The sequence below is a fragment of the Chanos chanos genome, chromosome 3 (assembly GCF_902362185.1).
Source record: "Chanos chanos chromosome 3, fChaCha1.1, whole genome shotgun sequence".
In the NCBI taxonomy this organism is placed as follows: Eukaryota; Metazoa; Chordata; class Actinopteri; order Gonorynchiformes; family Chanidae; genus Chanos; species Chanos chanos.
Genome location: NC_044497.1, coordinates 37,456,994 through 37,477,972, shown reverse-complemented (window position 1 = coordinate 37,477,972; position 20,979 = coordinate 37,456,994). Strand labels below are relative to the sequence as shown.

General features: G+C 39.3%; 1 protein-coding gene across 1 annotated transcript; it reads right to left on the bottom strand.

Moving 5' to 3' along the window:
* Positions 1 to 8,640: 8,640 nt before the first annotated feature.
* Positions 8,641 to 17,362, bottom strand: LOC115808453 (tubby-related protein 1). The gene is made up of 13 exons (XM_030769840.1): positions 17,348 to 17,362; positions 14,555 to 14,693; positions 14,354 to 14,455; positions 13,634 to 13,765; positions 12,404 to 12,517; positions 11,681 to 11,815; positions 11,459 to 11,541; positions 10,564 to 10,737; positions 10,337 to 10,449; positions 9,840 to 9,948; positions 9,398 to 9,496; positions 9,064 to 9,239; positions 8,641 to 8,770 (listed from the first exon to the last, which is right to left on the bottom strand). The coding sequence occupies exons 1-13, from the start codon at positions 17,360 to 17,362 to the stop codon at positions 8,641 to 8,643; spliced, it is 1,521 nt and encodes a 506-aa protein (XP_030625700.1).
* Between the last annotated feature and the right edge of the window lie 3,617 nt (positions 17,363 to 20,979).

Genomic DNA, 20,979 nt, shown 5'->3' with positions numbered 1-20,979 from the left:
AATAGCATCAGCATTGAACAGGGAGTGTTTGGCCATGGCTGGCAAACGCACACCAGTCACACTGAGTTTGAGGAAGGTCAAACAAGCCTTCAGTCAATGTCACACTAAAGCCAAAGTCATTCAGACTTCACTTAGCTGATGTTTACATAGAGTCAGGACTCACCAACAGGCTTAAAAATGACACAGCTATCGTACAATCATTACTCCATTAAGCACTGGATCCCCCAACCACTCAACTCAAACATAACTTTCAGAAAACAGATTTGCTGTGTCCTGAGTGACAATTTCTGTTGTAACTGAGGCAAATTTAAAACGTGTATGAAATCTTGTTAAATATAATGTTTAACAAGATTTCAGAACAGGGGGTTTCTAGGCTAGGAGCGTCCCAGGGTGGCTCCCAACTACTGATCAGACTATACGTAATTTGCAACCTCTCTGTGTTACAGGAGACCAAACACAAATTCATTAAGCTGAATTTTACTTCAAATAAATCCATTGTATTTATAAATTTGACTTCGGTCCATATGAATATTCTTTTCAGTTAAAACATGAACATACATACAGTCTTTCAAGTTCATGAGAGACCTCTATTTGTCTCTTTTTTTTTCTCAGATTTTATCTGCAGTAAAAAGAGCTGATCTGTCAACCAAAAGCAGTTAACTTTACAGGGTCCCATTTCAATAGTGCCTCAGTATTGCTAACTGTGAAAAGGTATGAGGAGTGTGGTTAAGATTTGAATGTTACCCCAGAGACAACATTAGCAGAGCTGTAATGGTTATGAGCTGAAATTTACTGCACAGACATACTGGCACACACACACACACACACACACACACACACGCACGCACGCACGCACAGGCACATACACAGGCACACACACACAGGCACACGCACATACACACAAGCACTACATGAGGGGAGAGACTGAAATTCCAGACATGCCCTTATTAAGAAAGCAACAGTGGTGCTAACGCTCTCTCTCTCTCTCTCTCTCTCGCTCTCTCTCTCTCTCTCTTTTTCTCTCTCACCCTCGTCACCCACTCCTCCTTCCCTCATCCCTCAATTCTCCCAGCTCATGAGCTCCTCTGTCCAAAAAAGGACAGAGACTCACAGAGTCACAAGGTATAATACCAGGGGAAGGGGAGTGTGGGTAATCTGCCCAATTTAGGTGCCCAGTAATACACAAAACGCACGCACGCACACAAAACTCACAGATCCACATTCAGTAAACACACAAGTCCTCACACATGCACACAAACAGACACATATGCGCAAACATGCACATACACAATTAAGATGACTGACAGACTTCAAACAAAAACTGTTGCTTCCAGGCTTCTCAGTTACATCACCTAATTATGCCTCAATAAAAAAAAAAGGGAAAACAAAGAGCTGTTGAATAGACAACAGTTCTGGCAACACATATTTCCACGCACTTTCATTTTTTTTATAGGGTTCGCTGGAAAGTCAGAGAGAGTGTGTTTAGTGCAAGAACCCTTAGAGGATACATCCAAACTGGTAGACGTTCACAAAGAACTGTGTTAACCAAAAAAAAAAAAGGCTGCCTTCCTTCTCGCTTTCTCTCTCTCTCTCTCTCTCTCTCTCTCTCTCTCCCTCACTCTCTCTCTCTCTCTCTCCCTCACTCTCTCTTTCTCTCTCTCTCTCTCTCTCTCTCTCTCCCTCACTCTCTCTTGATCTCTCTTTCTCTCACTCTCTCTCTCAGACACACACACACACACACACACCTACAACGCTAGGACTTGTCACAAAGTTGTCCAAAACAACAGAAGGGAACAATTAATTGTTACTCACGGGCTTTGAGGAACTTTAAGGGCATCGCTCATTCTTAATCACACCTGTGTGGAAATGGAAAATGACTATTCAATCCAAACCAGAGCAGAGTGGAGCTGTTGAAAGACTGACACTGTCATGATACAAATGATCTCAAACTACAGCCCTTGTTAGTCAGACAAGCACTTTGACCCTGAGGTCAAGTTATGTTGTGTTCTCGCACTGGGGATCATGGCCTGGAGATGTAAACTCATGACCTGTGACATCAAACCTTAAGAGGCACAAACAAAACACCCCAGGAACGTCAACACATTTAACGTAAACCAACAGCACACTTCTTTCACAGTCTTTGCTTTTAGCTGACAAAAGGCCAAAGACCTCTTTATCCATCCCTTCTTCTTTTTCTCTTTTGTGTTGGTTGGAAACTGTTGATTATCCAAAACTATTAATGACTAATTTGTTACCAAAACCAGTCTGGGAAACCAGTGCAACAATGTAAAACTGCACAGAGAGAGAACACACTGAGCAAAGACACATCTTCTAACTCCACATGTAAAAACATTATATTGGGTTATTCATGTATGATGTTTTGATGAAGTTTGTAGTGGAATGATAAACAGGCTACCGGGGCTGCTTTTGATTACAATAGGCTGTCATGAGAACTTGAATTTAACATTATCGTGACAAAAATGTGAGAAATTTGCAAGATCTCCCAATTACATTTTATAACATCAGTAAAAATTTGTAACAGTAAATCAGTTAATGGCTCTCCTTCAAGGACAGAAAGAAAAATACCTCTCTATTACTCTTACAGGAGGAAGAATAGCTCTCTCTTTACAGTCACACGGAAGCAGCTGCCTCAGCTGTCGGACAAACACACACACACACACACACAAACCTGTACTAAAATCTTTACACAAAGAACAAGCAGGCAGCAATGGAGGAGCAGCTGTGCGTTTGAGTTACATTTCAGATACAGAATGAACACACACGCGCACACACACACACACACACACGCACACACACACACACACACACACACACAGAGCTGGCATGGGTATTACTGGTTTCCGCTTTAGTCTACCAGCTCAGCTCTCACTGATACATACAGCCATGTCTTACTGGACTATGGCCCTTCTCTACATTCCCCTAATGTCACAGTGCAGCCATTTTAAAACTTTACACCACAGTTAAACCAAAGCTTGTACTGTTTCCTCATGAACAGGAGAAGCAAAATTAATCTCTGCTGTGAATGAATAAAAGCAACAGGATATTGTAATCATGAATATTAACTCATCTTAATTAATATGGTACTAACATCTTAATTAATAAACATGAAAACTCATTATGTATTACTATATCAAACAATTATATAGCAATCACTAAAATGAACTATTGGTTATATACTATATAACCATTATAAATGACATAACTCCTCAGGTAGTTAACTTTCATTTCTCACTGTGTGAAATGGTTAATTACTGGAGCATACACTCCATTCATTAACCTATTAATTCCTTCAGACAAGCAAATCTAGTACAGGCTTCCTCATCCTTAACTTCACAACAGTGATACCAACGGACAGAGAGTTGCATAGCAGCAAAGCTTCCTAGAGGGACAGTTCCCTCCATCAGATACTTCACCTCTACCTTTTCACCCCCAACTGTCCTCAAGCTTAACCCCACCCTCTTTCCTCTCTACTCCACCCAAACAGGAACAACCTGCCAGTGAAGTTTCCACTATACCTTTGCACTTATTACCATACACTTGTGAGGGGCTGGTAACTTCCTTATGTATGTTTCTATTTTTATATGACTCACATCTCTTTTGTAATGATTCCATCTCTCCTCCCTTTACATCATTTCATGAGATACTGTGAAATCGTGCTGCTTTGAAGCATGTTTACTCTCTACCCTCTTCTGCTTTAGGCTATCTTCCTCTGTGCTGTGCTTGTAGGCATCTCTGAAATATCTTTAGAGTCCAGACACAAACAGAAACCCTCCCTCTTCTCTGTGGGGTAAATAAAGAGATTAAATGTCCTCGCGCATGTGGCAGGAATCAGTCACACATATACAAACATCTCTCCAACTCCCCGACGCACGGCAGACTACAAGAGGCGAGCGAGCAGACAGACACTGCCCCAGGGTTGCTAACCTGACCTGAGGAAATGAAACAAACATGAGTACCATCCTTAACATCTGGACTGAGAAATATGCGTGTTTTTTTTTTTTTCTTTCTTTCAATCAAAACCAGGAGCAGCAGGTTCCAAGAAATCACTTCAAAGACATGATTTAATATGAAGTGTAGTCTGTCAGAGGTCACCTTACAGACGTCAGTCACTGTTGGCTAAGAGTGCAGTGCTATATAAAGCCATGAGCTCAGCCTATGCACAAGTCATGTTTGCAGCCTCACTAGAAACTTCATAGTGACTGTTAAAAAAAAAAGTACCCCACAGTTGTTTTGGTTGTTGGACAGTCCACAGCAAACTATAAACAACAGCATGCATTCATAGAGCGTACTGAGGCGAGCTGAGTTTTCTTGACAATGTAAAGCTGACAAAATGAAAACTGTAAGACAGCAAGTAATTACATCAGTTTGTAATTAAAGTAATTAAATACATTTTGTGACAAAGGGATTAATAAAAACTTTTGGCATACATTTTAAATGGAGATTAAATGATGGATGTTTAAGTATTTTGAGAGTTTAACGTTAAACCTTAGAATGTTTATAGTGTCTGCTGTATTTTTATTTTTATTTTTTTTGCTTTATCAGTTGTTGGGTACAGAAATGGATGGCCATTTTGGCATGAAAACAGAACACATAATCTAATCTAAAGGAGGATGCGGCCTAGTAACCTATTTTCACAAGTTTAGGCAACAACCATCAGCAACACACCATAAAACTTTCATTTTAAAGACTAATTACATACTGCGTTTTGAATAATGATGCTGACTCCATGTACCATGTTTCAGTTTCTAATTTCAAAACACTGTTATATGGGATTGATTCTCACGTATCAAAGTCTTGGACTAAAACATTCAGATTTGTACGGTTCAAAGTCATCTTGATCACTGTTTAAAATTCTCCAAGTTTCTCCCTTTATCTAGTGAATGACATTTCTCTATATGAGATTCCATTTGAATACCAGTGAAGAAGCAGATCATGTCAAACACTGAAACCTTGTGGGAAGGCCAATCCATGCCCTGTATTTCAGCTATATAAAGGACTTCCTCCTCTGACTCAGGCCTTGGCATTGTCACTGCAGCGCTCAGGTGAAAAACATTCTTCTCTTCAGTATTCATTGTAAACCTGACCAACCAGTTGTTAAAACTTCTCAAGGCATTCTCCACTCATGCACAGGTGATGTCTGAAAGCAGCTTGCATAACTCATTTAAATATGTGCCAAAAAAACCTGTTTTTAATGTATGAAGACATTTATAGCCTACTCTCTACAAGCACCACGTACACAAAACTCTTATTTTTAAAACATTGATTTTTAAAATATCATCAGTGGTTCACATTTTTTTTTTGATAGTGAGATTTATTTGTATTCAAAAATTGCAATCTGTTATATGAAGCAACAGAAAGGGCACTTTATCTATGACAGGCAGCTCATAATGAAAAACTGTTTTCAGGCCCCAAGTTCAATACAGACCACAGTTATTAAAACACACAACTACATTCCTTCAGAAACTTCTCTGAGTGTCCCAGGAATTCAGGAGAGACAGAAATCGAGTTACATTAAATTCCTGTCATCGAAGCACATTTATAATCGTTTTTTAACCGCAGATAACAAACAAACAAACAGACGACAATGACACGGAGCTAAACACGTTTTAGCAAAGAGCAAAACTTTTTAAAGACCTCTTTAAAACACAAGACAAAATATACAAACAGTAGCAAGTTTCTGGCTTTAAAGACCGTAAAAGATTTCTATGACCAAATAAGATTTCAAAAGTAGGTTAAATTTAAATCCTCCTGAAAAACACTATTCCATCATCCCCATTACAGTAATTCATCATTGTTCTAATCACAGTAGACTACATGGAACACTCCTCATGTTGAACATGAACTATATCTATATGACTCCAGCGTCTTTATCATCTTTATTAGGGATCACTGAACTAATTTTTGTGGCGGGAGGGGGAGGAGGGGGGGTGTCATAAATAAGTAAAGAGGCGAATGTTATCGGTAAATAGAAGTGAACTGTAATGTATAAGAACCCATGTCTCCACGTGGAGTTTATAAATGAAGTCCGAATGTATGCAGTGTTCTCGAAAAAGAAAAAAAGCAACTTCAAAGAATTCCGAAACGCAGAACTTCAAAACAATCTCTTAGCATGTTTGCACCTCACTGTTTTTAAACCCCATGCAACTCAAAGAAAAGCGCGTCTATTCTGAGCAACAAAAAAAAATAATCAAAAAGATCTGAAGACAGCATGTCAAACTTCTCGCCGGACATATAAAGGTATCCAGGGAAATCAGGAAACGCCACTTACCTGAAAACTATTATCAGACTGGAAGAATAAATCAGAGTCGTACAGGTTTACACATGCGCCAAATTAATTTTCATAGCTCCGTCACGTTTTTACATTGGTTTTTCTGCAGGTTTGACAGTAAAGCTGGTATGTGAGGTATGACTTCGGTATGGAATCAAGTCACAGCACTGAAAACGCAGGCAAAGCGCGTTCGGAGAAGATTTACGTCAGCGTCAATCAGAGGAGCTGGGGGGGCAGACACTTTCCTCAAATCTCCACCCCACTGTTCTTTGGAATAGCTACACCACCGAGTTTTAATGGACGTATCAAGTCCATCAAAGCCAAAGCACCGTGCTGAAAACCCATTTGAGAGCAGGACATCTGAAGGATAGATAGATAGATAGATAGATAGATAGATAGATAGATAGATAGATAGATGGATGGATGCCCATGATGACGTTGATAATGACAATGGCATCGAATAGCTGTGGTTCACTCAAAAATGTCCGATGTTCAGACAGCAGAACAAACCTATGGGGGCATAAGCGGCAGACTGTTGACCATAACCCTACTTGATTAAAGTGAAAGGCAGTCACAAAAATCTTTAATACTCTTGTTGTATGAAACGCGATGACTGCACCTTGTCTTCACGGTATTGGTGATGTGTTTTCAAGTACAGCCCAGTGCAGCTGCTTACTTTATGCCACGGCCATTCTGCTTTACTTGAGTGTCTACTCTTCCACAACTAGGTATTTCTATTTTAACGCAACCTCTGTGTAAACTACTTTGGAAATAGCGCTACCCTCTGGACAAAATATGTTACTACTGCCCAGCGCAAAAAAAGCACATAAATCGGAACTGTTCAGTGTTTACTGGAGGATCAGCGTGACTACTCAAGTATTTACACTAGGCTTTGAATCAGCTAATAATTCAGACCTAAAAATCAGGCAAAAGTACTCAAGCAAAGCAGCTTCATCAACAAGTCAATGAACTATAGAGCTGCAGCATCAGTCCAGACGAGAAAGACAATTCAGGAGTAAAGCAGAATTCAAATGAAGAACATTTAAAAAATTCTTATTATTGCAGTTTTTCCTCTACTGTGTAATAATACAATAATTTTACAGTTTACCCCAAAGGTGATACACAGGACCTTTATTGGCCTCTCAGATGAACGAGGATGTAACACAAACTTCATCCCCTTTGAAGATCATGCTACTGCAGTTGGTCCAGTCCTAGTTTACTGAATGTAAAAATCAGAGCCTCCTCAAAATATGGACTGTCTGTTACAGGTGTGTTGAAGTGGAGCTGGAGGTTGCTCTTTGGAACAGACTTTACTGAACCCAAACAGAAACTGAACCAATGACTGCACTAGCGCAGATCAGTAACATGAAATTCGTCATGCGTTAATCCAACAGATGGCTGACTTCAGTTCAGTTACACACACACACACACACGCGCGTGCACACACACACGCACACACACACACACACACACACACACACAAACACACACACACACACACACACACACACACACACACAAAACATACAGAAAAAAAGTCTTTGGATAACAGTCAGCTAGTTAAAGAAGCAACAGAGATATTATAGGCTACACATGAAAAGGCATGACTTATGAAGACAAGAAATATCACAAAAGACCTACACTTCAAAAGCAAATCAACTACACCTACGACTGCAAACTCCATAAAGATTAATCAATACATCATAGTTAATATTAAATTATACAAGATTCTTTTTCAGTTTCTAAATGCACATGGTGTTGTTTAAGTGTATAGTTACTTAAATATATTTCCCATCGTATTTGGAAATTTTAAATTGCATTGAGGTCATTTCTATGTTGTATTTTAACAGAGCACAGCCAGGCTCTTGAGACACTGGATTTGTGCTTACAGTTGAGTAGTTTGAGTGTTAAAATCATCCCTTGAGATACAGATATTAACTATTCTTTATCTGACTCGTCCTACAGGTATCAGTACAGCTCATTACTAACTCCATCGTGCTGATTGTGCAGTAGCAAACATAACATATTATCTTGGAGCCCCTGTCAATTACCTGGCACTGTAAACATCTCCCTACAAAACACACTCTGTGCTGTCCTCTAGGTAGCGTCACACAATGCAGTATTTTTGACAGTTTATAAAAGTGCCAAACAGACTCTGGTCTGACACTGTGGAACCCAAATCAATATCCAAAATGAATGGATCTGATCAGAGCATGCAGGCAGTAAACTGAGCAATCTCCTCACAGACCGCATTCTGCCTTCCATCTGGCCTGGGGCTTAATGAATACGGTCGGGACGTCTCTGTTGTCATAGTGATAATGTCATTTTTCTGTTTTCTGTGTGTTCCAGTCTTACTCGCAGGCCAGTTTTCCGTCGAAACTGGACAGAGCGAGTGCGAAGGCCTGGACGGCGCACATGGGATAGTTATAGTCCAGTGTGAACATATCGTCTGCCACGCGGCCAAACTGCATCACAATATAGCTGTCTGGAAATGAAATATCAGAATATTATAACATTAATAAGATTATCACGGGTGGTTTGCTGTTCAAGGCCACATTACAATTAAATCCTTGAAATGGCTGAATGGAAATTAAATTGAATGTTTTTCTGATATTCTGACCAAGGCAAATTCATAGGAAAAGTCAAAGTACAGAATACAGAGCTGGAAAAAATTCAGATTGGTACAGTGAGAAACGTAGCAGAGAATTCATTGACGATTTCCATTGATTCAGAGCCTTAGCAAAATATTACATCAACATGTTTGGTCAGGATACTCACTGTCTTTGCTGTGGACAATCTGAAAGTTTTTGACAGAGGCTTGTGTGACGCGGCCAGAAAAGTTAAGCACGTAGGAGGCGCTATCGTCGTTCCAGACGGGCGTTTTATTATGAAGTTCAATCAGGTTGTCCATCTGTCTGTTCTGGTAACGCATTAGTAAGCCTTCGTTCTCCTGCAGCAAAGACAAAAAAATACTACCTGTTAAATACTGTGAGGGAGTGGGTGCAGGCACATATTGTAGGACAGCGGTTTGGATATTCTAAGGAGGTGATGATAGACTTGTGTTTCAGTGCAGGAGTTTTGCCCTTCTGTGAGGGTGGTGGTACACACATTTCGAGCTCTAATTGGCACTCGCTGGTTGTCTTCATCCATTCCTGGGATGATCACTGTCATCTTCCTTGGGCCTTTGAAACCCAGCACATTGGTTTCCTGAAACATACACACATGTGCGCACATGCACACACACACACACACACACACACACACACACACACACACACACAAAGAGAGAGAGAGAGAGAGAGAGAGAGAGAGAGAGAGGGAGGGGGGAGAGACTAGCATTAAATTGTGTCTACTGATACTACTCTAGGACAACCATTACACTCAGTGTGTCTGCCATAGTCCGTTAAGCATTCAGCTTTACCCCACAACAGAGTTCAAGATTGTTAATTAATTAGCTGTTAATGTTAATTCATTAATTAGCTAATTAATCAGTTTGGTAAACAAATAAATTGTTGTTGACATTAACATTAACACTACGGTAATTTCTTACGTATATGATGGCAGCTAACTCCTGTCTGGCATTGGACATGTCTCTGAGAGCACGATCTGGATTCAGACCATTATCAAACACTGTGAACTTAGTGCCCACCAGATTAGACCTGCAACACACACATATGCACGTGTTCACACACACACACACCCACACACACACACACACACACACAGAGGAGAGACAGAGAGAGAGAAAGTAAGGGAAAGAGAGAGAGAAAAAATAATTAATTATTTAGATCTAACATTTTATCAGCTCTGTATTCTAATATTTACATAATCTAAACTGATAATATATGCTACTTAACATCTAACATTTAAATTAATTGATACAGAAAACAAAATAGAAAAACTTATCATTATTGATATTAATAGTTGTAGTAAAGTCATTGGCTAGCAACAGGCATTCAACGCTATACTGCTCTAGTGAGAGTTGAGAACATGTCTGGACAGTGAAAGGTGCAGTCATATTCTACAGTGTCCTGACATTGCTTATACCTTAACTTTCCAATATAATTGTCCCCTCCCCGTGAGAGGTCTGTGGCATCTATGGAGATCAGGTAGTTGGACGTTGCGCTTTTCTTCCGTTTTCGACCCGCCAGGAGAAAGACCTGCAAGTACCAGGGGACATGGCTGAAACTGATCAATTATTCATTTGTGACTGTGTGAAGTTTTAAAGGAAACCAGGGCTTCTTGATTTTCTTCCTGCTGGTGGACTGTCGGACTCTCACCTTCTTCTCGTTGTCCAGGTGGAGGTAATAGGTGGGGTAAAAGCCGCGGTCCATGCCCCGTTTGTCTCGAGTCACTTTGCATTTGATGGTGACGCCCTGAGGAGCTGGCTGCAGCACAAACTCCTCCAGGTCATCAAATTCTATCTCAGGGGATGGAGGCCTCTCCTCCTCCTGACCATGTGACCCAAAAATATAATAATCAAATTGTTAATGAATATCACAAAGTCTCCTCAGCTTACTGACTGTCTGTATCAGCTGTGTTGGAGTAGGACTGAAGGTGGCTCCTTGGACCAAATATTACTTAACCTGAACAAAACCTGGACCACTGATTGCACTAGTGGTGATGACTTGCGGTGAAAATCCTTCAGGTATTAGAATGTTTTTAAAAAGCCAACCATTATTATAGGCTACACATGTAAAGGAATAACTTATGATAACAGGAAAATAAAACATTATAAAATACACACGCTTCCAAAACTACTCAGCTACTCCAGTTTCTGGGCCACCTCACTCATGGTATATATTACCGTTCTTCATCACTTACACTACCTATATCTGCACGCTTATTTCTCTCTCTTCTTCTCTCACATAATATTTTAATGTGTCATAATTAAGGTCTTGTTGAGAGGTCTTGTTCCCATACACTCAATGTTCTATCACTGTTCACCAGTCCCCTGAAAGAGCAGGAGAAGCACACACACTGTAAATTCTACTATAACACAATCTTTAATAAAAATATGCTTCATTTCAGTCCCTGTGGTGTGCTAACTGGTCTACGTGGGTTTGTGTTGAGTATGATCTCTTTTGCGAGCTCTGTTATTAACAGTGAGAGTTTGATACAGTGCTATAAAATGGTGTGATTATCAAAAGGATGGGTTGGGAGATTTACCTTTTTGCTTTTCTTTCCTTTGCCTTTTTTCTTCTTTGTTTCTTCTTTGTTTTCCTCCTCACTGTCATTTGCTTTAGCTGAATCTGCCATGAGCAGAAATGTCTCATAATTTGTCATCATTTTAGGAATCTTCATTTTAAAAGCAGTTTTAAAAGCATTTTTGCCCTGAATTAAATGTATTATAGTTTTAATATTCTCTGTGTTTTATTTATCTTGACGTACTTTTTTTCTTTCCTTTCTTTGCCTTCTCTTTGTCACCCCCAGTCTGGAACATGGATGACGGACTGGCAGTGGGTTTCTTCTTGGTCTTACTGGGTTTGGTTTCAGGCTCACTGTCATCACTGTCTGACTTCACTACTGGATTATAAACCATCACAGACATCAGCCAATCACACAGTCTCATTAACATATCTGCCAATCACACACTTACATCACAAAACTAGCTAGACACCGACTCTGCTAAAACAGTATGTCCTAATCACAGGCTCCCATCACTATATGAGCCAATCACAAACTCTCATCAACACTGCCCATCACATACTCCCAATCACAGGCTCCCATTAAAAGTCAGTCACTAACAACCTTAAAGTAAAACATGAAGGTAATAATTACGGACTCCCATCATAACATTATCCCATTCCACGTTAGTCTCCGCATTCTTCGCTATGGTTAATGGGCATACAAACAAATCTACTGAACACTAGCCACCAGTGATAGACAAAAGTAAATCTAGTAATTCTTCTAGATAAAAGTAAATCTACTGATTCAGAAAGCTCCGCTATGGACTGTCTCACAATCCAGAGGCCTTACTGAGTGTTCTCATATGGAAAAAAAATCATGTGGCTCAAATTCAATCATTTCCCATCCGCCAGAACCTCTTCATCATTTTGAATTTTTACAGTGCTCAGAAATTAAAAGTATGAAATATTGTAGCTTCCAATTTACCTTTCTTCTTGGTGACAAAATCTGGTTTGTTACCATTAATCTGGAACATGGTAGCTGGCTCCTGTTTTTTGGACTTGGCAGGTTTTCCTTTAGTATCAGATTCACTTTTATTTTCTAGTGGGGAAAAAATAAATCCATGTTCTTGAACACTGTCATTCAATGTCATTTTGTGTATTGAACCAATATAGTGTTGCCTCCTCCTGTGTTCTTGATGTACTGAGCTGATTTGAACTCAAACTGGAGCAAGTCTAATTCTTTTGGCTATTTCAGTGTACTGGCAGGCTAATCTACAGCAAAGAGAACCTTCATGGATGTTGCTAAAAAAGGCAGAGTATGTTTTAAAGTAGGGAGAACAAATGTTTAAAGTTTAAAACACAATGAGGGTGGCTGTTAAAAAGTGTTTTCTTAGAAATAACCAGAGATTGATGTTAATATGTAAGTGAAAAAAGCAATGCTAACAATAGCATAAACTACATTATATATATATATAATTAACGTACAACACAATGCAATGCACAGTTACTGCTCTGTGGAAACTATGATGATTACAAAGTGGGTGAATGCTGTCCAAGCTGACACAGTTACTTAGATTTCCCAAAGTAAAGTCTAATTACAGGTCATAAACATACTGTCATTTGTAAAGACAATTTCATCCTGTTTGTATATTTCATCCTACAAAAACCAAATCAAGTTTTGATTTATGTATTCATCTATTTTTATTTTCATGAGGATCATATGGAAAGATTGATCCTAAAAAATAACCAGAAATTTGTATACTTTTAAGATGGAGGATAACTTCGGAAAAAAAAAAAAAAATCCAATTCTCAATCCATGTCTGTCACTCCAGTTCCTGGAGTAAGCCGGGCTACCATCTTTGTAGTCATATTACACAATGCATTGTTCTGGCTAATCTGCTTAAGTCACGGGAACCTACTGTAATCTCCACCTGAGCCACTAGTCCCCACTTTGTCCACATAGTGAACAGAAGGGTATTAGGGGATGCTAACTCCTGGACAATGAGATATTTAAGTGTTTAGAGTTAGCCATAGAGGTCAAAAGTCCAGCTGTTGAGAAGGAATCTGATGCTAACTTAGCTAAAAGAAGCAGTTGCCTGTTGTTGTCCTCTGATTTGGTTATTGATTAACTGCTATGATGTTAAGTGCATACATTTGAAGGTGATCATGGAAAATTTAATTGAAAAGAAAAGAAAAGAAAAGAAGAGGAACTTACCTTTGGTTTTTGTCTTTTTGTCCTTAGAGCTAGCTGGTGTGCTCTCTTTTGTGGCTTTTTTCTTAGTCTTTTTCTGAGGGGTCTGCTCTTCATCATCATCATCATCTTCTTCTTCTTCTTCATCATCAGAGTCTGATGACACGGGAAAAAAATTATGGATGCATACAAGTAATGTTACAGTGAGAGATAATCCTCCGGTTGTAACATATTTGTAATATGTGCATCAAATCACTATTATACGAAGTAAATAAATGCATGAAAAGGCATATATGTGCTATTTCTCTTTATCTGTCTCTCTCAAACACACACACACACACACACACACACACACCCCATTAAACAGTTGACTTAGGAACAAAGTAGATCATTTAAAGCCATTTGAGGTTGGGTGTTGGTGGGTTGAATTCTGAATGGTGGCAGTGTTGCTGTTCTTCTCTCATGACAAACTGTCACATAGTTGCAGTAACAGTTCACATATGTGCTTCTCTCAGGATGAACAGTAACTGTACAATTTGCAGCAATCTGAGGAATTTAGTGTCATATACATATTTTCCTTGTCAATGTCATTGTTACAAAGCTATATTTTGGTCTTTTGTCACTTGATTAGGTAGTTTTCTCTCTCTCTCTCTCTCTCTCTCTCTCTCCTCTCTGTGTGTGTCTGTGTGTGTGCCTGTGTGTGCGTGTGTCTGTGTGTGTGCCTACACGTGTATAAATTCTTACCTTTCTTTTTCTTTGGAGCACTTTTCGTTTTCTTTTTTGGTTCTTTCTCAGCTGTTTCCTCTTTATCTTTCTCAGCTTTCTTTTTCTTTACAGTCTTTCCATCTGGATAAAACAAAAGAGAGAAAAGATGGAGGTTTTGGAATAGTATTTACAGACCATTAAAAACCAAGGGAGGATTCTGAGGAGTAAGTTGTGACAGACTCTTTGCAGGAGTGCTCTCGTCTCCTTCTGAAGCCTCCTCATTCTTCTTGGCTTTGCTTGCTTTCTTGGGTTTGGCCTCTGCTCCTTTAGCACTGTTCGCCTTCGCTGACTCTGCATCTGGCTTCTTCTTCTTTGGCTTCTACACACGCTAAACGCAAAGATATTGGAATTAATCTCCTCTCTCTCTCACTCTCTCTTTCTTTCTCTATCTTTCTTTTTCGCTCTCTCTCTCTCTCTCTCTCACTGGCTGTCTCTCTCTGTGTGTATAAATGTGTCTGTGTGTGCGTGTGTGAGTGAGTGACAGGTCATAATAAGAACTGTAATACATACATAAACATCCAAGAAAACAGTTTGTACTTACCGATTGGCAGGCATCAAGGTAAACAAATGGAAAGGAGGAGAGACACATATAAATATTCAGTCATAATAAGCACAAACAAATGAGAGATGACATACTGTCATCTAGGGGGCTCCAAGGTGTATATGAGCTGTTTGGGTTCAGACATTTAGGTTTTGCCATCTGCTTTGGTTTAAAGTTTGTTTTTTGTTTTTTCCCAATGGTTTGGAAGTTTGGGCCAAGGCTGTCAAAATCCAGCCCTGGAGGGCCATGCTCTTGCTGTTTTTCTTGTCAACCAACTAAATACAAATACATTGGCTAAAGAGTATGCACACCTGCTTACAAAGTGAAAATCAACAGGTAACTAAGAGGTGGAAACAAAAACCCGCAGGACCCCAGCCCTCCAGGACCGGATTTTTGACGCATGTGGTTTAGGCTTTAGGATTTAGAGTTTAAGATTTAGTTTAACATTTAGAGAATGGAAACAGATATAGAATCTGAAAGTAACATTTTTTTTATTTGTGTACTGTGGAACATATTCATTAATGATCATTTGACCTCAGGGGATTGTGTGTGTATGTGTGTGTGTGTGTGTGTGTGTGTATGTGTGTGTGTATCTGTCACTTGTGATAGTGGGTTACACAAGGCTAGCCGGATGTTACTCTCCTGTCCTGGCTTCTTGTGCGGAATGGGGAGTTAGTAATCTGATTATATCCTACCTCATTGCTCTATTTATAGCTTTTACTCTGACAAAGAACAAAGAAGAGAAATGGAACATATGATGAATAACAATACAGGGATGATTAGGAGACATCTTGGAAAACACCTCAACAGATACCCTGTTTGCCACAGCATTTGACTTTCCATAAACAGCTTTAAGTCTTTCCTGAGGTATCCGGTCAACAATACACTTTTTGTCCAAAAATAGTCTAAGTCTGAGGGCTTTGTGTCTCTGTCTCTGAGAGAGATCAGGACGAATACATACTGAGTTATATTTATTCAGAATGTACACAAATGTTCTGTGTAAACAATGTCCAAAGTATCAAATCACTGGTGAAGGAAACAGAGGGCATGGTGCTATAAATCATGCAATTTTACACATCTCTCTCTCTCTCTCTCCCTCTCTCTCTCTCTCTTTTCTTCTTCTTCTTCTTCTTCTCTCCCTGTTATGTGTTTTGAATATTTCCTATGTCTTGGTAAACTACCACTGGACAAGATATATGTGCACCAGTTTTTGCATGTTTTTTCCCATGTTGGTTTTGAAAAGAACGAACCATATCCATAAATTACCACAATTTTATATTTTAGTTAATGTGTGCCATAGAAACAGACAGGGCATTTGAGTGTTTGAGGTTGGCTCAAAAATGGTTGCTGTCAAGATTTCATTTCAAACAGAGTGTGTTAACCTGGAGCTCTACAATTATTAATGCAAGACATTCACTGATCAGAGACTAACTAGCGGAGTAAATTGCATGGATATATTCAAATATCCAAATGTTTTCAGATGGACTTCAGATGAAACACCTAAAACTTTATAATTTTCCACCACTGATCCGATGAATGACTTAACCAACATTTTGTTACATAACCATCAGACAAGAAACTGTGCCATAGTGTGCTGGAGGACAAGGCTGCAAAGTGGAAAAGTCCTGGGTTACTTGAACAAGTGCCAGTTTTCAGGTTGTCTTGGGAACCTTGTAGAACACACAGAATGTTCTTTTCCACTTCAAAGAAGCAGCATGCTTTTTTTTAATTTGATTAAACTATGTCATAAAACATTGCAGTCTGAAGCTTGGCCTAAATGCAAATGAGCAGCTATTTATAACTAAAATACCGTGTAAACATGCAGCCAGTCAAAGCACTGATCTCCTTCTTCTTCTTCCATGTGCTTATTAGAGAAGATTTCATGTTTCATGGTGTGACCTCCTCATAACTAAAGACGAAAGCTGAAATACATGGCTCCTGAAAGAGAGCTGACACCCAATGCCTGCCACTGATAGCATTTGGTTTTATCTCACACTACACATCATCAACCCCTCAGCATAATTAGCATAAGTCTCAACAAAAAAGCAGAATATTCTACTAAGACACACACTGATCAGAATGATGCCTTCACCAGTGACAGTACTGATGAACTGTAAATTATCCATTATTTAAAATGATCCAGGTTAGTGTCAGTGGGGCTTCTGCATGTTTGACACACTCACTCGATCAACAGTAAATCAGCAGTGAGCAACACATCAGAATCAAAGGGAGAAATAGGCCTACATTTTTTTCACTGTCACAAAAATACCATAAGAACAGATCTAAAGTATACACAACATTAACATAAATAACATAACATTCCTATGATTGAGGAGTAAGCTCACACGCACACATATAAACATATTATCCAAGATTACTATCTTCCATTTAAATAAATATAAGTATTCTCAAAAATAAACACCCAACTCTACCTTCTCTGTGGACATGATCAAGGTGGGCACATTAATGGTAGCAGTGCCTGGTATGAAAGCAGAGTTAAATCCGTCTGACTGAAGAAAGGAGGAAGACGGAATAGACTCTAGAGAGCTCTTTCAGGAGAAGTTGGTAATAGGATTCACTTTAAGCCCATCTGTTGCCCAAGCAATAACACCAACGAGGAAAGAGCAGCGAGGAATACACCATCTTTTATACACGCACGAGCATGCACGAGTGTGTGCTTTCACAAACACACACGTGCGCGCGCACACACACACACACACACCCAGGCACACACACACGCACACACACACACACACACACACACACACACACACACACACACACACACACACACACACAAGCAAACACACATACATATACAGAATACAAACACACTTGAAACTCTCACCTTAAGCTGTGCTCTAGCTGCACCATCATCTGGGAGGCTGATAATCAGATTCATTGAGACGATGTGGTGATAGAGAAACAGATTTGTTATGAATAATTTAATTATCAAATGAAATTTTGAAAAATTAATATCAAACATATTTTATCTATGTCATTATTACACATTGTGGGATTAGTTTGGGTATACAAGTTAGGATTCCAGTTTGGCTGCTGATATTATCATTTACAATGTAAAAACAAGTTTAGTTTTATTACGGCCTGGCCTTCAGTTGTTCACTCAATATTCACATTAACTGCTGTTAACATGATACACCAGTTTAAACACCCATAAGAAGACCAATCTCCACTGTATGAAAAGCTCAGGAGCTGACCACGCTATTAACCATTAAACATGAGGTCCAGAAATTTCCATGTGACAAATATTGCTTATCAGGACTTTAGTGCCCAAATCATACCAAACAGAACTGAATTAAAACAAGGATAACTGAGTTGATGTGGAAACAGAGTAAAGAAGAAATACTTACTTGTCCAGAGTCCATACCTCCTTCAGAATGTCCTTTTGTAGAGGCATATGGGCTGATATTCCACTCGTGTTTATCACCACCTGGTAGTTTTAAACTGATCTCTAAGCAGCCTTTCCACCCCCACTACTTCCACTACTACTACTACTACTACTAATACTACTACTATTATTACTACTGTTTAGGACTTTTCTTCAGATCCTCAGTCAATGCTATTGGATAAGTGATCCCACTAAGCAAACTCAGCAAATTCACTCTCCAACTTGCAATGCCACATCTAAGGGACCCCAACAAAGCCGAGATGAGGAGCATATATCTGTAAAAACCGGATTACAGTAAAACCCTGGTCCATAATCTTAATGCCAGACACGGCTGAACCGTGCTTGAAAAAGTTTTTTGCTCAATCTCTCAGTCATGTAAGTCAACACATATCAAGCTTTGCCAGCTTCAGAGTCAGTTACATTCCTTCTCCCTCCTGGACACTTGTGTGTGGGATTTGAGTACTGCTGATGAACTTCAGATAACCGGAGTCAAGAAAAACCCTTCCCAGCATGCATTTCACTGTGCCGTCTGTTCACTTGGAGACCACGTACCCACTAGTGTATGTGAGATCCCCTGTAGCTGCTGGCTTTAATAGGATTGAGTTCTACATCGGTGGGCCAGCACATGTCTCTTGGGGTAGTTTACTCCTCAGTGTCATCACTAAAACCTAACTAATGTGATTCAGAATCTTCACAATTGAGCCTGGATTAACCAGCATTGGGTCTTTGTCTGTTATGCACAACAGAATTATGTGTTCAGCTCTTTATTAACTATATTGATGTTTTTTTCAGCATGACTGTATTGTGTTTGTTTAGTGTTTTTTTTTTACAGTTAGTCAGCCTTAGAGAATTCCAGGCATGACAAGAAAAGGCAATGTGAGTGCCAGAGTTTGCTTTACCATTTTCCTTCATCCAGTATAATACTGCAAACACCACCAGATACAGACCAATATAATCCATGCTCTAAACCCCTAAAATATCAAAGAACATCCAAATAGCATAGCACTTTCAAATGTCACGCACATTTTCCAAAATCTGTATGTGTAAACTTTTATTATGGTGTGATGATGGTTTTTCATGATGACTGTCATTAGTGGAGATAACTTTATTTATTTATTTTTAGGCCACCAGGGTTTTACAAAGAAAACTGAAACATTGAAAGCTGTCGTTGCATATGTCTGACACTGTGACAGAGGATGACAGGGTAAGAAACCTACGGGACAAAATCAGAACTGACAGGAAGATTCCCACAAGGCAGCTGTCCATCACAGTGACTGACAGGGAAACCAGAAGAGCAGTGATTCTCAGCATCTAATTCCAGATGACACAAACATCTCAACCAAAATCAGCAAACACCAGGACCTGTAACCTGAATGGTAAAAGATCTAGAAGGTTAGGGCCCAAATGATCCCAGTGGTGATTGGCGCCCTGGGCAGCTTTTCCCTGCAGCTGAACAGACACCTAAAATGCCTGCCTGGACCACACAAGGTGGCTGTCGTCAGACACTACTGCCTGGAAGTTGATATGTCTTTTGCTAGATCTCCCAGAGGACTGGTAGGATCTCTAGGATCAAGAAGAACAACAACCGACCCAAGGAAGAGTCGTGATGAAACAACCACAGCAACAACAACAACACCAACAACAACTATGCTGCTACTATGAATTATACTACTACTACAACAACTACTACTACTACTCCTACTAGATTGGTTTGGGCTGACTGTGAATGTTAATCTGTCCATCACCAAGACAATTCCAGCACTAAACTGCTTTAAGGAATTTCTGTTTAATCCAGAGCTCAGCTGAATATGACTGGGTATGATATCTCTCTTTCATTCTAGAGAGAATATATTCAATATCGTATAAGTAAATCTTTCACTGCAGTTATCAGAGCACCTCACTGCCTTCATAATTAATTCACATTTCTCCAATCTCCCAGTGACGCCTTTTCTAGGTTTGGTCATCTGCTACATGAGGTTTAATGGTTGAAAATATGGCTTTGCCACCAAGAAAGTATTTAGTTGTAATGTATGTCAGAAAAGTGTTTTTATTGGTTGTTGATGTTAATAAGCCCTATGAATGAGGCCATACATGCAGTTAGAAATAATGGCCACTAGATGGCAAACCGTTATACACTGGTAAACCTGAGTGAAGAAACGTGAAGTGCTTTTCAGTTCAGATCAATGGTAATGCTTTATTTTTACAGTCTGGTAATTACCAGGTATTAACTAGGAAATGAGATGGTAATAAAATACAGTTATTAGCAAAGGAAGTACTAAATAATTTCCTGGTAAGTACATAGAAACCTACTGGGAAACTAGATGGCAACTAACCCTTACCTTAACCATAGGTTTCCAGGTACGTCACAGACCTTAGTACTTACTATACATTTCTGATGGGTACTTTCTGAATAACTATATTTTGTTGCTATCTAGTTTCGTAGTAGGTTTCTATGTACTTACCAGGAGATTATTTAATACTTCCTTTCCAGCTTTTTTTGGCACTTTCCTAATAACTGTATTTTATAACCATCTCATTTCCTAGTTAATACCTGGTAATTAGCAGACTGTAAAATAAAGCATTACCCAGATCAGTAAATTCAGTTCAAACTCATTATATTCTCTGCAGTCTGATAAGCAGTTTTACCTAGGGGAA